This window comes from Schistocerca nitens, chromosome 1 (assembly GCF_023898315.1).
Source record: "Schistocerca nitens isolate TAMUIC-IGC-003100 chromosome 1, iqSchNite1.1, whole genome shotgun sequence".
NCBI lineage: Eukaryota > Metazoa > Arthropoda > Insecta > Orthoptera > Acrididae > Schistocerca > Schistocerca nitens.
The window spans coordinates 225472328-225491527 of NC_064614.1; the positions used below are offsets into that span (position 1 = coordinate 225472328).

General features: G+C 37.6%; 1 protein-coding gene across 1 annotated transcript in view; it reads left to right on the plus strand.

The window, feature by feature from the left end:
* LOC126246203 (mitogen-activated protein kinase kinase kinase 15) overlaps positions 1 to 17518 on the plus strand; it is a 188760-nt gene extending 171242 nt beyond the window's left edge. The window contains exons 22-25 of the mRNA XM_049948376.1: positions 922 to 1273; positions 9104 to 9254; positions 9338 to 9414; positions 10335 to 17518. Of these exons, the coding sequence (XP_049804333.1) occupies positions 922 to 1273; positions 9104 to 9254; positions 9338 to 9414; positions 10335 to 10518 (764 nt within the window). The 3' untranslated portion in view covers positions 10519 to 17518. The remainder of the gene's footprint in view (positions 1 to 921; positions 1274 to 9103; positions 9255 to 9337; positions 9415 to 10334) is intronic.
* The last annotated feature ends 1682 nt before the right edge of the window (positions 17519 to 19200 follow it).

Below are 19200 nucleotides of genomic sequence, written 5' to 3' on the forward strand. Positions count from 1 at the left end.
GATTTATTTTTGTATTAGCTTTGCAGGATTTCCAGTCTATTTTTTGTAATCTCCCCCCCCCCCCCCTCTCCCTTCTCTCTCTCTCTCTCTCTCTCTCTCTCTCTGTCTTTGTCTGAAATTGTACTTCTGAATTTTTCTAATGAGCATATTTTCATACTTGTCAGATATTCTCCCGTCTTTCTGTTTCTGATTTCCCATATGTGTATTCTAAAGACAAGAGACTTGGGATTTTCTGTTTTCTGTGTACTCTATCTTCACCTCAATTTTTTGAATGAAAGTACCAATACAGTCTGCCACAACATGTAATACAGTATAAATAAGAAAAAGTAAGGGAACAAAATGTTAACATGTCTCATATGTTCAGTACAGTGCATCTTGTACTAAAGAGTAAAATATGCCATTTCAAGGTCCATAGCTGCCAAGGGGAAGAAATCACTGTTAATCTTGTGCCAGAGGAGGCACAAGGTGCAGGATTTTCTACTGATGAAAGAACTGTTTAGTGTATTTCCAAAGTAAAGTCATTGTGTGTTTTTCCAATTATGGGCCCACTTCTTATTACAATTCATAAGCAGGCATATGTTAATTTTATTGACTTAATATTGGACTTCATTTTACGCAATAATTTAAGTGTTGAATATTTTTCACTGTATATTCTGTATTTTCCTGCAATTTTTATGTTTATAGTTATAAACCAGTTGTAAAATATGTTCCTTAATTGATTAAAAAACTGTTTGATGCTTCAATTTAACTGGAATCTGAGATTTGATAATAAGTATACTTAATTTTTATTTACACTCTTATAACTTTTTATTTGCACTCTTATAACCAGATGTTAATTTTAATCCCCTTCCTCACTGACTGAAGCTTAATTAAAGTGTTGCAAATGTAAAATGCTATTATTTGCTACTGTATCCCCCCCAGAGCTGGGTGCCAACTTGGCAGGTCAGGATAATCGTGAACAAAGTGTACCTGATGGACCTGATGGAAGCTCCACATCTGGCATGTCAACCGTCAACTCGGTGAAATCACAGAAAACTGTCGACAGCCTCTCCAATTCAGCCAAGTTCCGCCTGGAGTACCGAGAGCAGCTTGGTGTCCTGCGCTCAGAAAACTTGAGATTACTGCAAGAATTAGTGGACAGCCAGAAATCCTACCAGACACTGTTGCGGCAGGCCTTAGAAGATCATCGTTTGCAGTTGGCATTACTCTCTCAGACTGTGCAGCAGCTGAACCTTGTGTCATCATGCACTTGCCAATCACATGCAGATACAGGGTAAGAGGGAGAGGCTCTTGAGCATTTTATGAAATAGTTGAAGGTACATTGGTGAAAAAAATTACTGCTTATTCACCATTGTATTGAAAGGAATGTCACTTGAGAAAACTATGAAATCAAACAGAGGCAGAATGGTTTGCAATAAGTTACCTTCAGGAGATGAAAATCTAATATTGCTGATAAGACACATTTAAAAGCGAAAAAACTGTTCCTAGTTTCTAGAACTGTTAGTTCCCTCTTAAGGGTGGAGGGAGGGACATGTTGGGGAAGGTTAGAAAGGAGGGAAAGAGCACTAAGACTCCAGGGTGAGGACAGGGAGAAACAGAAATCATATTTAACGTCCCCTACCCATCTGTTCTAAGCTTCCCCTGCCTTCCTCTCTCCCACTTGAGGAAGGAATTAATTATTCCAAAAGTTTTTCTTTTATTTTATTTTTTAGTTCCATTTCTTAAATGTGTGTATTTGTAGCCCAAAAATTTCACCTCACGGGCGTTAATACTGGCCAGCTGTTCTGTCTCTGTATGAATTCACTATCATTTTTTTTTAAATTTTCCATCTGTCATATTGTTGTTATCACTCATTCCTGTACTTATCCTTACAGTATATGCGAAGTACTTGCTTTTAATCACTAAGATACCGAAGATGAATACTCATACAAGCCATATGTAAATAATTAGCAGGTTCATATTTGTTGTTGTCAGAGGACAGTACTTTTGGTACTGACTTACTTGTTCCTGTTTCTGCTGTTAATAAGAATAGTTTTAGAGAGGTAGCATCTTCTTTCTTCAAACTGGCCATGTACCTCTACTGGGATAGTTCTGCCTGCTCATATTGTGACCCCAGCAGCCTCCCTTCTCCCCTCCCCATCTCCCCCCTCCCCCCTCCCCCTACTCCTACTCCTCCTACACCACATTTTTCTTCTTCTTTGTATTACTATTATTATTAGTTCATCTTCGTCCCACTCCTGTGCAGGGTTGGCTTGATTATGAATGGAATTGGCATTGTTAATTTAAGGTGTGGCTGGGTACCCTTCTTGCTGTGACCCCATTACCCACTGGGATGGAATGTGTGTGCCTCAACTGTCTGCATATAGTATTGTTGATGCGCAAGAGTGTAAAAGTTTTCTAAATGTCTGCAAATCGTGTAACTGAGTTGGGACTCAAGGTACCATCCTATTCAGTTGTGGGAAACCACCTAACAACCACATCCAGGCTAGCCGGCACACTGACCGTTGTTGTTAATCAGCCAGGTGGATTCAATCCGGGGCCAGCGCATTACCCCTGTTTCGGAGCAGCACTTTAACATGTACTGCTGTTGAGGTGGGTAGAGTAGGTAGCAGTATGGACAATTTATTATGATAATGGCAGGTCCTGGGAGAATGTAAATAATGAAAATACTTGAGGCAGTTATGAAGTTGAGGCTGTCAACAGGCTTATAAACCAGATCAAAAGCATTACTAGGCTTTCGGACAGTGTCCTCCTTCAGCCAAGTTTTGGAGAAAACACACACACAGGGTTATATGGTTATCATATCCCCACCCCTCTCCACTCTCTCCTCATGTGCCAACTACATTGTATGACTGCTGCAGCTCATCTGGGGTGAGGGCTTGTGTCAGCTGGAGTGGGCAGCGATATAAAGAAGGTGAGGAGAGGGTGAGCATTAGAGGGAATTATGGTTGATGGCTGGGAGGTAGAAATTATATGTGGATTGTGTAGGGCATTGTACTAATGAGTTCCCTCTGGTATAGCAGGGAGAGTTGTGTGAGCCACATAATGAATTGGAGGAGTGGTTTGAGTAGGAGAGATAGAACAGAGGAAGGAGGAGACCGCAAAGAAGAGGTTGTGAGGATAGACTGAATAAAGTCGAGGGCTTAGGGACGAGTGCAAAATTGAATGTGGACAGAGGCTAGTGGAGATAGAGACCAAAAGTATTGTGTTGTAAGGACAGTTTCCATGTCCATTGAAGTCCTCACACTGTCCTATCACCACGTCGATTCCTGCTTGCCACTGTTGACACAATTTTCCTCTTCCCCCTTGCCCATGGCCTTGCTGTTGTTGAACACTACCTCGACCAATATCCTACTGACTCTGAACTCGCATCTCATTCTGTATTCACCTGAAAAGCTGCAGCCTTATCACATCTAATTCTGCTTTAAGGAGATGATATAGAAATAAGGCTGCCTTATTGAAAAACACTTATTTCTAGCTGCCATAGCTTGGATTGGAATATCCTTTTATTTTTTATTTTTCACTGAGGCCATGCTTTGGCTGTGTAGCCATTTTAAATTGCATGAAATACATACCACATGTAATATTATTGAAGTACAAACAACCATTAGCTATTTAATTGACAAGATAAAAATTAAAATAAAATTTAATAAAGTTTACATGGTATGACCTGTCAAACAGAATATTTGGGTTACAGTGAAACTTACATTAGTCAAACATTGCTAAAATACATGTGGGGTGGCCTAGTATGGACTAAAGTACACATGTAAAATTAACATATGATAGTGGATAACATCACATAATATAAATCTTACTACAGTACCTGACTTCAAAATAAACATGGTACCAAGTGTGTTTTGGATATGCACTGATGAATCAAGATATTATGACCACTGCCCACCATGAGATTGAATGCCTGCTGGTGGTTTTGTGGGCACATGATGCAGTAAGGAAAGAATATAAGTGGAAAAGAGACAGATAAGCTGTCATTATAGCGAAGATACAGGTCACAGATGCAGAAATCAACAATTAATATAAGGAATTAGAATTATATTAATACCTTCAGCTGCGGATGGGTGTTGATATATATCAACAGGGACAGGTGAAAATGTGTGCCCCAACTGAGACTTGAACCCGGGATCTCCTGCTTACATGGCAGATGCTCTATCCATCTGAGCCACTGAGGGCACAGAGGATAGCGCGACTGCAGTGACTATCTTGCGCACGCCTCCCGCGAGACCCACATTCTCACCTCGTATGTCCACACACTACATTCGTAGTGTCCTGCCCCAACACACTCATTACTCGTGGAAGACATTCTTACTAAGTGCCGTAAGAGTTCTGGGAATATGTGTGCATCCGCACAGAAGAAGAAGGTCATGGCCGGTGTTGCCAGAATGATATACTTATATGGATATGGTGTCTTGTTCTTTCGGACATGTCCGAAAAAACACACACCATTAATGACCTGCAGCTGTCTAGAATTAAATTAGAATTATATTAAATCTTCAGCTGCTGATGGGCGTCGATATATATCAACGGGGACAGGTGAAAATGTGTGTTCCGACTGGGACTCGAACCCAGGATCTCCTGCTTACATGGCAGGTCATTAATGGTGTCTGTTCTTTCTGACATGTCCGAAATGACAGACACCATATCCATATAAGTATATCATTCTGGCAACACCGGCCATGACTTCCTTCTTCTGTGCGGACGCACACACATTCCCCGAACTCTTAAGGGACTTGGTAAGAATGTCTTCCACGAGTAATGAGTGTGTTGGGGTCGGACACTATGAATGTAGTGTGTGGACACACAAGGTGAGAATGTGGCTCTTGTGGGAGGCATGTGCGAGATAGTCCCTGCAGTCGCACTATCCTCTGTGTCCTTTGTGGCTCAGATGGATAGAGTGTGTGCCATGTAAGCAGGAGATCCCCAGGTTCGAGTCCCGGTCGGCCACACATTTTCATCTGTCCCTGTTGATGTATATCAGTGCCTGTCAGCAGCTGAAGGTATTAATATAATTCTAATTTCATTCTAGACAGCTACAGGTCTGTCCGAAAGAACAGACACCATATCCATATAACTAATATGAGGGGTTTTGACAAAGTACATATTGTTGTGGCGCTGCGGCTGGAAACAAGAATCTTTGAAACAGCAAAGCTGGTCACACGTTGGCGTACTACTGTCATGAGCACCTATGGAAAATGGTTGAAAGCTAGTGAAATAATGAGTAGGCCATATGGCATTGGACAACCACGGCTCATCACAAAACATAGAGGCCAGAGGATGCCCACTGTGTGATCCATGAAGGCTGCGATCTGTGGCAGATCCGATGAAAGGGTACAATCCTGGTATAGGTACAAGTGTTTCACAGCATGCCATTCAAAGGACGTTGTTGAACATGTAGCACCACGTCACACCGACCGAATGTGTTCCTGTGTTGACCCAATGACATTGTCAGTTATGATTGGTCACAGCAACACTGAGTTTTCATTGTGGATCAAAAGAAACATGTTACCCATCAAATGAATCACATTTCTTGTTGCGCCAGGTTGATGGTTGGGTCCTTACATGCCATCATCCAGGTGAGTGGGTGCACTAAACATGCACTGCAAAACAGATGCAGGCCGGTGAGGGCAGAACTCTGCTGTGGGGTACATTGAGTTGGGCTTCCATGGGATCTGTTGTTGTAATCTAAGGCATAGTGACAGCAGTGAACTACAATAACATCTTCCAGAAGGATAACTGTCTTTGTTGTGCTACATTCGTTTGAGGCGCATTATAGTGAACTCACATTGATGTCTTGGCCAGCAAATGTGCCTGATCTGTATCCACTGGAACACATATCAGGTGCAGCTGCATGCCCGTAAACTACCATTCCGTAATTTGCAGGAATTGCTTGACCTGTGCATAGACATTTGATGCCACATACTCTGGAATCCTGTCAAGGACTTATAGGATCTGTGCCAAGCAGAATCTCTGTTTACTGTGTTTGAAAAGTAGAACAACATGGTATTAATGTTTTGGCTCATTGGTGTATTTGACATAACTATCACTTGCAAGTATAATAATGTACTAAGCTACATATGACAGCACCTAGTGGCCAGCTGATCAAAGATAAAACCGAGCAGCAAGAAATGGTCTGTGTGTCATACAAATTAAAGTAATCTTTATTCACTTAACAAAGTGTCATACACAGAATAACTGAATATTTGTGATACCCAAAGTGACAAGATTGAGTGAGTCTCATTGGTTACTGTATACTATCACCAATACTATGACCAATGATAACAAATTGCCAACAGCAGTGGGCAACAAAAATCGTCCAATACTGTAAGTGCACTTAAGCTATAGTAGGAACCCTGAACTACTTGGTTCAAGGTGTTGCAACACTTGCAAGCCCTGTGAAAAGTCTTTCTAAGCAGAATATGCTTGCATACAGTTGTTCAATACACTTTTTCATTTTTTGTCCAGCTTATGGATCATATAGCTGCAAGTTCCGCAACTGTAGTATTAATTCGGATCAAATGACAGCACCAGTTGCACTTACAATTTTATTTGTGATTACCACAGTGGGATTTGGCCAGTGGTCAATTTCCAGTGGTTATCTGAACAAAACTGAAAAACAAAGTACAGTGGAATAAGCAAATAAATTCTAGCACATGATTCCACCTGTCAACTTTGACCAGTTATGTCATACCAGAGCCAAAGATGCAACACACACAACAACCCAAAAGGCTGACCAATACTTGTAAATGTTTTCATGATGCTGAAATGTGTAATAATGAATTATAGAATCATGGAAATTCTTAATAATAGATGCAGAAACTAATGGTACAACTATAGAAAAATATGGTTGTCGATAGCGAGAAGCTAATATGTAGAGTGACCAGATGCAATTGTTTAAAAAGGAGGACAAACAGCTTCAAAAAGGAGGACAAAGAAAGAAAAAAGAGGACACATCAGACGGGTCAACTGCAGATGAGGATACCACCCGTCAGCTTTGGACAAGTCACGTGACTGCTGGGAATTACCGGTAAAACTAGTAGTTAATTGTTACTGGTGGTGATTAACTGAGCAATACAAAAAAATTAAAAACAGTAATTGTGGTGACAGTGTGGCATCAATTGTTTTGTTATGTCAACAACACGGAATTGTTTAAAAGCGAAAAACTTAAGACCATTCACCTCCCTTCATTCAACGCACCGCTACCAACATCTACAATTCAAGCAGCAGCTGACGACTTGTAAACTGCACTTTAACCTTCCGAATACAAATAAACTGAGTGACTATGAAACAATGAACTAAAACCATGACAGTTAATCTGTCGAGTTATTTCTTACCTTTATTGGCCACTGAGACGTACATTCCAGCTCCACATATCTTACATTCCACTTCAAATTAATTTCTTCCTTTCTTGAAAGCCGGATATTTGCAGGAAAGGACTTCAGAAAATGTATACTTTCGTTTAGGCTTAGCCAAATATTTTACGTGACTCACTCGGTTAAAAATTGTACTCACAGATCACACGTGCACTATAGGAAGCCAAGCCAATACAAAGTGAAGATATGAAATGAAAATTTTAAATAATCGATATTTGCATTCGCTTATAGGTCGATCAACGATAACATCGACGATCCTTGTGCCACCTACTAACACCGCCTTCGTGCATGTTTATCGCGAAGGCTGTGACAATAGTTAAAGTATTTAAGAAATTGTAAATTTAACTGTATTATGCTCAACTTTGCAAAAAAGCCGGACACTGTAAAAATTCGCCTGGACCTCGGACAAAGAGCTAAAAAGGAGGACATGTCCGGATTAATCCGGACGTCTGGTCACCTTACTAACATGTAATGTAAGAATCTCAGTATCACAGTAATAGTAAAATATAGGAAACACAACAGGTACAAGATGCAGCTAAAATTCACAAAAAATTGTGAAATGTGAAATTGATAACAATTTGAGCTCTACAGCTCAAGTAGACAAAGCAATACCAAAAAAATAAATCCTGAGAGAAATCATGCCATGTTTGGGAAAAACAGCCAGATATTTGTGAGAATCAAGATTATAAATATAATTGCTAATCATTTTACTTGCAGTAATTTAAGCTGTGCATTCGGTTTCCTGCCTAACCGCACCCTCGGAAACTGACATATTCAGAATAAACAGAATAGTTTAGGCCACTTACTAAAAACACCACAGATAGCATTTAATACAGGCTTGCATATTTCCTTCGCATATGAAAAGTGGCTCAAAGCCAAGAATTGGACTCGTACACTATAATTGACCCAATTAAGTTATGTGAGAAAGCAATTCACAATAGACGTTGTGAAACAAGCATAGTACAATAAATAATGTTGGATAACAACTTGCCCACAAACTACTTTTTCCTATGCTGTTTTGACGGTGTTGGTGGATAAATTCTTATGCAATATTATTTATTACTGAGCTTTGAAGACACTTTCTTTTGCATGTAACTTATTCCACTGCACTTTGTTTTTCACTTTTGTACAGAAACTTCTGAAAAGCAGCCTTGGTGGCCAAAACCATTCATGGTAACCAAAATTAAAAATATAAGTGCAACTGGTTTTGTCATTTGATCCCAAGTAATAAATTTCTACTACAGTTCAGTAATGTCAATTTTGTGACTTTAATAATGTCTAGTAAATGAAGTTTCGAAAATAGATTCCTGTAGTTTTCACAAAAGTGATTTTAATTTCAAGTCCTGTCCAGTACAAAAAAAAGGTGGTTTCACAACTTACATTGCGGGTTTCCTGGAGTAGGTTATGTAAGCTGTTAAGGTCAGTGGTGATAAACATTAGAATGTTGAAGTGTTCTTGACAGATTCTGTTTTTAATGATGTGTAACTATTTGTTGATGTATAAAAGAGTACACTTTAAAATAACATATTCACATATGCCATGCCTATATGAGAAACAACTGACTGACCAAAGAGGAATTACTACAGCATTCTTGAAAAATTCATGGGACATGTAGATAAACAACTTGCACAACATATAACAATAAACCATAGAAAAATAATTAACTCTCAACAAGAGTGAATTTCAGTTGTAAATTTTCAATTGTGTTATGTTCACAGTTATGGATCACATAGATCAGTGAGCTCAAATGACGCTGCAAGCTCCCCTGCAGGTCTGCTTCCACAGATCAGTGTGACCGATAGCTCAGCTGACTCACGATTGATTGAATGGTTGCAGAACTTGAAACTAGACCAGTCCACTATTGACAGGGTATGTTTTCTCTCTTTTTGTTTTGTTATAAACCACAAATAATTTATTCAACATATTTATATCTTTTTTCAATTTATTTACAGTTCCTGTTTGAAGAATACTGTTTAGATGATGTTTTACTGTACATCACACGTGCCGATCTTCGCAAATTGTGCTTAAGGTATGTTTTAGCCACTATATGGTGAATAGCAGTCTATCCCTTTCATAATATTGTCATTAGGCTTAAGTTGCATTTACATGTCCTATTCCAATCCTTTTTCATTTAACAACAAAACTAAAAAGATATGAGAACACACAATCTTTTATGGGTCCAGTACTTGTCAATTTAAAAAAAAAAATTTTGTATTTGTAATCATGTTCTGTTTTTGGTGCCATAGTGTCAGGTATCATTTCTGGGTTATTGATCACTTAACCTTTGCCACAACTCTATGGAACTTTCTTCTTCGTCACTTCATGGAGATCTTCTCATCCATGACACTTTCTATGAAATGCCCCTTGCACCCAACCATATTATTCGGTACATTATCCGCTATTGCTACCTGTGCCTCTTCTGAAACAGAGCCATGTAGCATTGTGGATATGAAGGCGTGAGGGTCCAACTCATATCTCCAGCTGATCATCCAGCTTTAAATTTCTTATCGGAACCTTAAATTTCATCAGACGAAAGTGTAGACGGATCAGTCAATAAGGCTTATAAGGCCATGAGCAGTTCCCTCTCCCATCCTTCAAATGATTGTGAGCTAATGGTTTTTCTTTCAGTAACTTATTAAAACTATTAAAACATTTGTTTCTTCAGTTCTTCTGAACCCTTGCACAGCACGTTTAAGTTATGTCACCTAATTAGATGCTGCACTAGGTTTTGGAATGTTGGGGGGTGTGCGTGTGTGTGAGAGAGAGTGAGTGAGTGGGTGAATGAGAGAGAGAGAGAGAGAGAGAGAGAGAGAGAGAGAGAGAGAGTGAGTGAGAGAGAACAGTTAATGTTGTCATGTATGCTCAACCCTAATGACTTGACTTTATTATACACGGTATTAATTTACTGATACTATTCAGTGAGTATTCCATTTTTTCTCAATTTTTTAGAGGTGGTGTCGAGTTGAGAGTATGGAAAGCAATTCTCAAATGGAGGCGTGAGCACCGAGCTAACTTAAGTGCTGAGCGATCTGACAGTGCAACCAGAACCCACCGCTCACCAAGTAAGATAGATGGTGGCGATTCAAACCCTTTTGACAGGACTTGTAGTGAAAGTACAGATACCACAGACTGATTTTTGTTTCCATATATTCTGTACTAATAGACACCTAATCTATAGCTGCACTTAAGGCACTGGAATCGTACCTGTTAATTTCTGTAAATGTAGTGGCTTTGTTGTAAAATGACACATTGTGCAGGATTTTTCACTTCCCATGGAAGTTGGAGTATGAAGATTTACATTTTAACTGGCAAAATTGCTTCCACATTGTGATATTCATCTGTTGACACGTTGTACCTTAATCTGTGATACCATACAGTATCGTTGCTTTGCAGTTTCTATCAACATATTGGAAAAAGAAGTGTGTGTGTGTGTGTGTGTGTGTGTGTGTGTGTGTGTGTGTTTTTGTGTTGTTATAGGAAGTATGAGTAAAGAGATTTATCTCACGTTATGACATCACATTATATTACTTTGTCATTTTTAAAATTAGTTATTTATTTTCTGTTGTGTTCTGTGCAGCGGAATACTTTCCTTTCCATTGCAAAGATAATATTTGCATCATAGATCTGATACTTTTATGATACATGAAAGTCACTCTCCCTATTAATCTATCTTTCATTCTTTTCACCTCTGCCTGTCCCCCCTCTCAACTGATGTGTTTGTTGTGCATGAGAGGGAGGGGGGGGAGAGAGAGAGAGAGAGAGAGAGAGAGAGAGAGAGAGAGAGTAGGAGGGGAGGGAATTAGAATCATGTCTAGAGCTAAATTTAAAGTTTAAAGCTTTTATTTGGAATGTCAGTGACTTTCTCTGCTGATACACTTTGTTGCAATTCTGTAAATTAAATTTTTGCTAAAAGCATTCTTCTGAAACATTTGTTTCTGAAACATTTGTGTGAACGCTTAGTACTGGAGCAAGCATGAATTATAAATGCAGCCAGTAAAACTTAAGGATGGATTCTATTTATTATTATGTATATATATATATACATAATGTTTAGATAAAACTGAAATGTGATGTGTTCAAAAAGAGACACATATGCAGCTGTAGTAAAGCTACAATGGTTCTATACTAGTTAGGATTAAAATTTGATAATCATTTCATGGCTACGCATGACTGTTTCTGTGTAAAGCTGTTCACTTGGAATGGTGTTAATTCGACTTTTACTTTCCTTTTTGTTGATTTATATTTTTTGCATGTAACTCTTTATTGTTATAGTAATAAGACAATAACTGTATGTGTTGATCTTCCTATGACATCATCCATTTTTGTTACCAATGGAAATGTAGTGTCTCCATGAGACCAACAAAATATGTGTGACATCTTTTAGTATAATCTCTATGCCTTCAGTTAAATGAAGTGTGAATATTTTGTACCATTGCGCTGGAAATCTGTTAGATCTTTTGTCTGCAACAAAAAAGTCTCACTTGTGTTATTAGTAAGCATACCAGAAGCAGAAACAGGAGAGTACGTGTCTGTGGATGGGTGTTTAGAAAGTGATGATATTTTTTGTAGTCTCTACATGACAATATGGCTGAGCATTTATAGGAAGTTCCTCACAGAAACTGGTGCTATCTGTGTATTACTGTATACAAGACTTGTATGAATTTCTTCTGTAAATTTAACTGATGGTGCGATGGTCATTTTATCATATGTGTACTGGGTTGAGAGTATTAAAACCATAATTTCATAGGTGTTGTGTTGGAGGGTGAAGTTCTCAAAAGTTAAATAATAATGCCAGTAGTTTAGGGAAGGGAATAGGGGAGGGGGGGGGGGAATTGATAAGGAAGTCACACATCCCTTTGGGAATAGCCTTGAAGCAAGTGGAGTTCTGGGTAGGTGGCCAGATAAATAGTCAGTCACAAAAATATTTGGAATTCAACTCTGGTGCCAGGAACTATATCTGTAGATGCAGATACAGAGATCCACAGTAATGATAGCAGACACGTATAAGCAAAGTGAAATGCCAAGAAAAGATGAGGGGATGAATAAAAATAAGAGAGAGACTTCTTCCTAGGTTATATTGCTCATCAGTATTGTTCTGCACAACAAATCTCTGAGTGCATATGCTGTGTGTATTTGTTGCTGCTGTGATTATGAATCTAAAAAAAGGGACAAATTTGCCCAATTTCTGTGACCAAAAAATACCATGTAAAGTATCATCTGCGCTGCCATTGTTGTGCGGTACGCAAAGTACTGTCGCAAACATCTTTCACAGATGTCTTCAAGACTGCTGCTTAGAGAAGCAATTGCAACTCCGATTAGATATAATGTAGTCTTGTGAATATAATGTAGTCTTGTGAAGGCAGTAAATTTCTGTTTACGACTTCTGCTCCTTGCAAAAACCCTCAAAAAGAGGCAATATAAAAAGGCATGTATATCTTCCCTGAAGCTGTTTATGAGGAAGTAGTCCACTATACCGTTGCGTATTATTTTTGTTTATTATTAACAACAAAATACAGGTCATGTAGGCTTTCGTGGTATTAATATTTCACTACTCTCTGCATTTCGTAGTGTTCACCATACAGAGTGGTTGCCTTAGCTTCTGAGATCTGCACCTTTCAGACGTTCTGTGACACATCCTCTCAGAATGCTACCCAGTTTTCAACTGTTCTGCACATCTGCCTCCACAGATCACTAGCAACCAAAGAGATGATTCTTTTTCTGGATACCTTGCAGTGACTTACACTTCATGGCAATAAATACTCTTGTCCGTACTGTGAGGTGTCCATATTTCAATGTTGAAAAAATTTTATTCATTGTTGTCCATGATAATACTGTTTAGCATGAAGGAAGATGTGACTTCTGAGCTCTTCAGTAGTTGTGTACTCACCTGACGATGGCCGGACGTCTCTGGGCCGAAATATCGTGGCAGAATGTCGATGGGATCCGGCTGCATACCCGGAAATTATTAGAAGATGGAGGAAGATGTCTGCTGCTTTTCAGTAATTCTGTGTAATTAGACACCAATTTATACAAACTTAGCTACATCTACTCCTGGCATACACCCTCCAAGCCGCCTGCCCCCTCACATTTTTTCTAAAATAAATCTGCTCTCTTAACTGGCAAATGAAAAGTGTACACTCTGTAGATTAATCAGTTTCTGCAAAAAACAAAAAGAAAAATCTGTAACTGAATATTGAGTGTGTCCTTTGCATTACATGGTCTTGCACACTTCACATTTTTTTAGTGGAGTTCAATAATTCTTTATTCAGAAACCAAACGTGCTTCCTGCCCTGACACACAGGCTTATCAATTCAATGTCAGTCTGAAGAAAGGCAGAAAATATAATGAATACTGATCAGCAGCAAGAACAGATCCCGATTGCGCTCTTATCTGTATGTGTGTCTGTGTTAAAATGTGTTAAGCGCCTTCCATCTGTGGAGTAAATAGTTCTTTGTATTTGTTTACATTGTGGATCTTTCATTAGTGTAATAATTATTTACTGTAGCTACTCATGATTTTCCTTTACATGAGACAATAATTTGAATTTCCTGTTGAGTGAATCTCCCTGTAAACAAGCTAATAATAATTTGTTCTCAATAAAAAGTAAATAAATGTATTATTAGCAACCCAGAAAACTTGGTAAATGACAAGCACTGATGTTTAATTGCTTGTGATTACATTAAAGCATCACAGCATTTCGGGTATTTGATCATGCTTATAAAATAATCTCATACTAATTGTTCTTTTTGACTGTGTCAACATTTATGCCCTCTTTCCTTTATTTTATTGTTTGTGGAAGACTGTATGCCACAGATCTGTAATGACAACCGTCTAAAGACTGAAGAAAATAAAACTTCTATTCACCAAGTGGCATAGCATAATGCAGACTGTTACTCTTTTGTTACTTATTAATCCTATCTTGTTTCTGTTTTGATTCTGAAGTAATTTTAGAAGCATTTTTTGTGATAAACTAGTTATTACCACAGTGCATACAGTACAGTCTGAATTGCACACAGTATAACATGCGTAGCAGCAAGTAATGCTGCATGATTCATTCAATTTGTAATACCACTTTTCTATAATTTTTTTTATCTTAAACACTGTTATTGTCTACATAAAAAGAAAAAGTACTTTATAGAAATGAGATAACTGAAATCTTTTTGATGTGTGTCATTACTAGCATGCGAAATGACTGCATTGTACAATGGCTGCAGAGTTGGTTGAGCACTGTTGTTTTTGTTAACTTAGAAAACAAAGGGGTGGGCGGGGGAGACAGATGGACAGAGAAAAGAGCTATATATTTGAATGCTGCACTGCCTTGTCTTTTTAAATACAGATGCTCACCATTGGTGAAGAGACATCCATCAAAATTAATAAGATAATCCAGCAGAAATGCTTTAATTAGAAAATGACTTACGTGTTACTTTTTTATGTCAAAGGACATTCATTCATCTGATACAGAAAAATAGTTGATTCTCATTTCCCTTACATCATATTTATAAATTCTGTTTGGATTTGAGTTTAAATAATCTGTTACTACTGCAGCCTGCTGATCTTTGTATATAGTTTACTTAAATTACTTTGGTGCAACAATGCCCAAATGTCATGTGGGTTTGTCATTTACATCTTCCTATTTCTTATGAATTAAAATGATATAGTAACTTGTTTTGTAATTTAGACTGAAATTGTAAAATTGTATGTCTGCTTGAATTACTTTGGTGCTACAGTGTCGTGCAAGAGCTTGTCATTTATATAAGAGCATTTTTATTTGGTGTATCAGACGACATATACACAGTTTCAGGATTAAATCTTCTTTCAGTCCTAGGTTTCTTTTCCTCTGTTACATAGCACATATTTTGCCTCTGGTAGTAATTTGTATATGTGGAAAATGCCTAGTTGGACCATGACTGGAAGTCAATTTCAAACTGTAAGTCTCTCTATAACAGGGAGTCAATTCAAAGATCATAGGAAAGCAAGTGCATATCATTCCCAATACGATCATGTGTAGTAAAGCACTGTGGTGTTCATACCTAGCTTTGGTATGAAGACAGCTTTACCTTACATTTAGTTACCAATATATTTAATTTAGAATGTAAAAATCTGACAATAATGGGAAAGCTCTTTTGCTAAATGCCAATGTTTCAATTTTGCCACCTTGTCAAAAATTTCATCATGAACAAATTAACTTATCCTGTATACAGTTTAATTATGGGAATAACATCATTAATCCTGCCTTCTGCTTAAATTTCTTAGATTGACTGAAGTGTAAACTTTGCTCTATTAAGGCACAGTATGAGGCTGTAAATTATAATTAGAGACTACAGGGGATGATCTAAAATTCTCATTCAGCACAACTAACAATTTGCAGAATGTTCTTTGACACAAGTATAGTCTCAATGGTGTTGTAGTTCAGACATTTCTAAGGTCATTGGAATTGTGCTAAATCTGTATGTTGGCTGTAATTTTGCAAGAATCTGCTTTTTCTTTCAAGCAGCTTCTTTAATGTAATGGTTGAGGACCTGTCAAAAAAGGGTGGGTGGGGGGTGGGAGGCAGCTATCCAAGTCAAGTGTAGTTGGTGCTTAAATAAACTACTTATGGTAAAAAAACAATCTAGGACATTGATTGTAAGTAATAGTTTGCATGTCGTTACCTTTTTTGGAAAATATTACTCCTGCTGGTTCTTCAGTACCTCCTCACATTAAATGTTCTACCAACTTTTTTGGCAAACTCATAAAAAAATAACAAGTTTCCTCTGAAGGAAGCATTGTTCTTTTTCATTTATTGTTTGTAGATAAAAGAACTAATTGGTTAATCATTACATGTAATTTAATGTTACTACTCTTAGAAACAGTGCCCGGGTATGGTATTATGAATATCTGAAGAGCCATTTACAAATTAGCATTCCATAGAATGTGTAAATTACTTACAGTTCTCTTCTGTTACATATCTTCAGAGGCCTTAGGTCACTCAATTCTTAAAAACGTGCTTGAAACCCTGCTGTTCATTTGCTTTTTGTGAGTGGGGTCCTGTTGGTTAATCCCCGTGTCTTCAGCATTCGTTTCATATTCATGGATTTGGGACATAAGTCCACTACAGTTGTGTTATTGTCAACATTATAACTTTCAGCTTCTGGGAACCATTAAATTTATTACTCACACTTCACAAAGAAGAACTAACGTAGCCAGTGTACGCACATAGTCAGACACCGTTTGTTGCAAGACGGAGACACAGCATAACACTCATGAGGGTAGAGAAATAATTGTTGTCTAGATGATCTGGCAGTACTTCTCTAATTCTTTGTAGCATTCAGCTAAATTCAGTTTTAATATTCTTGACAGGGCAAGAATCTCTCATTTCATTTATGCTATATGTGCAGTGGAACATAGATATTGTCTTTCTTAACACATGATGAAAATATGTATTGTAAGTACTAACATTATTCTTTGACCTCACTTCATTACTGAATAAATTTCTTTTACACTGTTTAACTGATCTGACATTAACAATAAAGTAATGTAACTTTGAAATACACTGCTGTTCAATTAAAAATTTAATTACAATTGAGCTTATTTTCAATAACTGGCAACAAGAAAGTGCCTGCAAGTTGCTAAGAATAAAGTAACCAACTGGTCAAGATTGTTAATCTTATTTTTTTACTAAAACAATTTGCTCTCCTGATGGACAAAACTGGTAGGCACTGTTTCTGGAGATGAACATGTACATATTGACTTTCAAGCTGATCAATATTCATTTGTGTTTTTATTGCCTTCAATAATGACACATTTTTATCTCAAGATGGTTACAGGAGCTCCAATTGCCAATTACCTAATTTTAAGAGATTGAAAACTGACATGGGTTTTCTATTATTGTTAATGTTTAGAACATAATCAGAATATTGAAAGTTAAAAATGTATTGTCTGTTTCAGTTCATAATTTCTTGACAGATGTTCATTGTATATAAAAATGTCAATACGTTGAAATAGTGCCTTAACTGATGAACTTGAATATTTGTTACATGCGCTGTTCAATAGAATGTTTTTTTAAAGATATTTTTAATACGCTGTAATCATGTTACTTTGCACTGCCACTGAATTGTTGTCACAATAAAATGTAATTGTTATCTCTTTTTACATTCCAACTTCCTTATCATCTTATCCTCCTCATAAAAAATGAAACCATGACTTAAGTGCAGTTCATCTGTAAAGGAAACAGCATAGAGAAAACTAGTATGTCCCATTCTTGAGTACTGGTAGAGTATTAGGGATCCTCACCAGGTTGGTTTAAAGGAAGACCTCAAAGCAATTCAGAGGTGGATTGCTCTATTATCAGTAAGTTTGAACAACACGCAAGTATTACATATATGCTTCAGGAACTCTAATGAGAATCCCTGGAGGGAAGGTAACGTTCTTTTCAAGTAACGTTATTGAGAAAATTTAGAGAATTGGCATCTGAAGCTGACTGCAGAATGATTACTGCCACCAACGTACATTTTGTGTAGGGACCATGAAGATAAGAGAAATTATAGCTCATGTAGAAGCATATAGATGGTCGTTTTTCCCATGCTCTATCTGTGAGTGGAACAGGAAAGGAAATGGCTAGTAGTGGTACAAAGTACCCTCTACCATGCGCCACATGCTGCTTGCGGAGTATGCATGTATGTAGATATAGATTAGATTATAATGAAAATTGGAATTAAGTAAAATTTTATATAATACCTCTGTTTACTTAAACATTATCTTGGAGCAGTATACAGAGCGAAATTAAGTGTTTATGAACTCATCTTGCTAGAATGTGACTATGGATACTGTATCTAAATTCATTTAATTTTGAATATGTGAGACTAACTGTATGGTGGCTTGCCTTTTTGATCATCTCTCTTTTGGTAGCTACTTGAGCACACATCACAGACTGATTCAGAACTTCAACTTGCCATTAATTTTCCTTGACTCCTAATAAACTCTGCAGACTCTTCCACAATACTGTGAGAATAGCACTCCAAGATGGAAGAAATGCTGAAGAGTGTGAATTTCCCACTACCTCACCTTGTTACTGCAATTATGGAAATTACTCTTCACAACACTGGTGATTTTTTTATGTTGGGGCATTAGGCTGTGGCCCAAGGCATGTTTCTGAGCCTAGTTTCTTACCTCTGACCATGCAAATACCAATCATGAAAGACTGTGTTGTATAGCTCACTGCAGTGTTCACTCCATGATTCAGTTCAAAGAATACTGAAAACTTATCTAAATAATTATGATAGTTTACCTCATCTCAAAACATACTCAATGCCACCAATTGCTCTTATACCAATAAAAGCAGAAGGTGAGTAAACAAGTGTCTCTTCACCCACCCTAAAACTTGAAACTGTTGCCTCCCCCCCCCCCCCCCCCAATCCCTTTCCCCAGTGGATATTAAAAACCATCAAATATTGTCAACACATTGATATTATTAGAAAGGCCACTTAATAGTATCAAGTTCAGCTTCTGAAACTGAACCCATTATGGGTGAGCTGTGGCTAGAGTTGTAGAACTACCATAGGCTATTATAAGTAGGTATAAACTATGGTAGTTTTCCTAGTAGCTTTGGTCAGTTAAGATACTAACCATGTTACCAGTACATGGTGGACTGTGTATAAAACTGATTGAGGATATATAAAGGTCTGCTTAACCTACAGAACATTTTGTTCCTCTTAATTATCCTCCTCTCTGTTACTTAACAACAAACAGTATTTATTGTAAAATTGAAAATGTCAATATTTAATTGAGGTTTTATTAGGAAATTGTTGATTTGCAATGTGAAACAGATGGTTGTTAC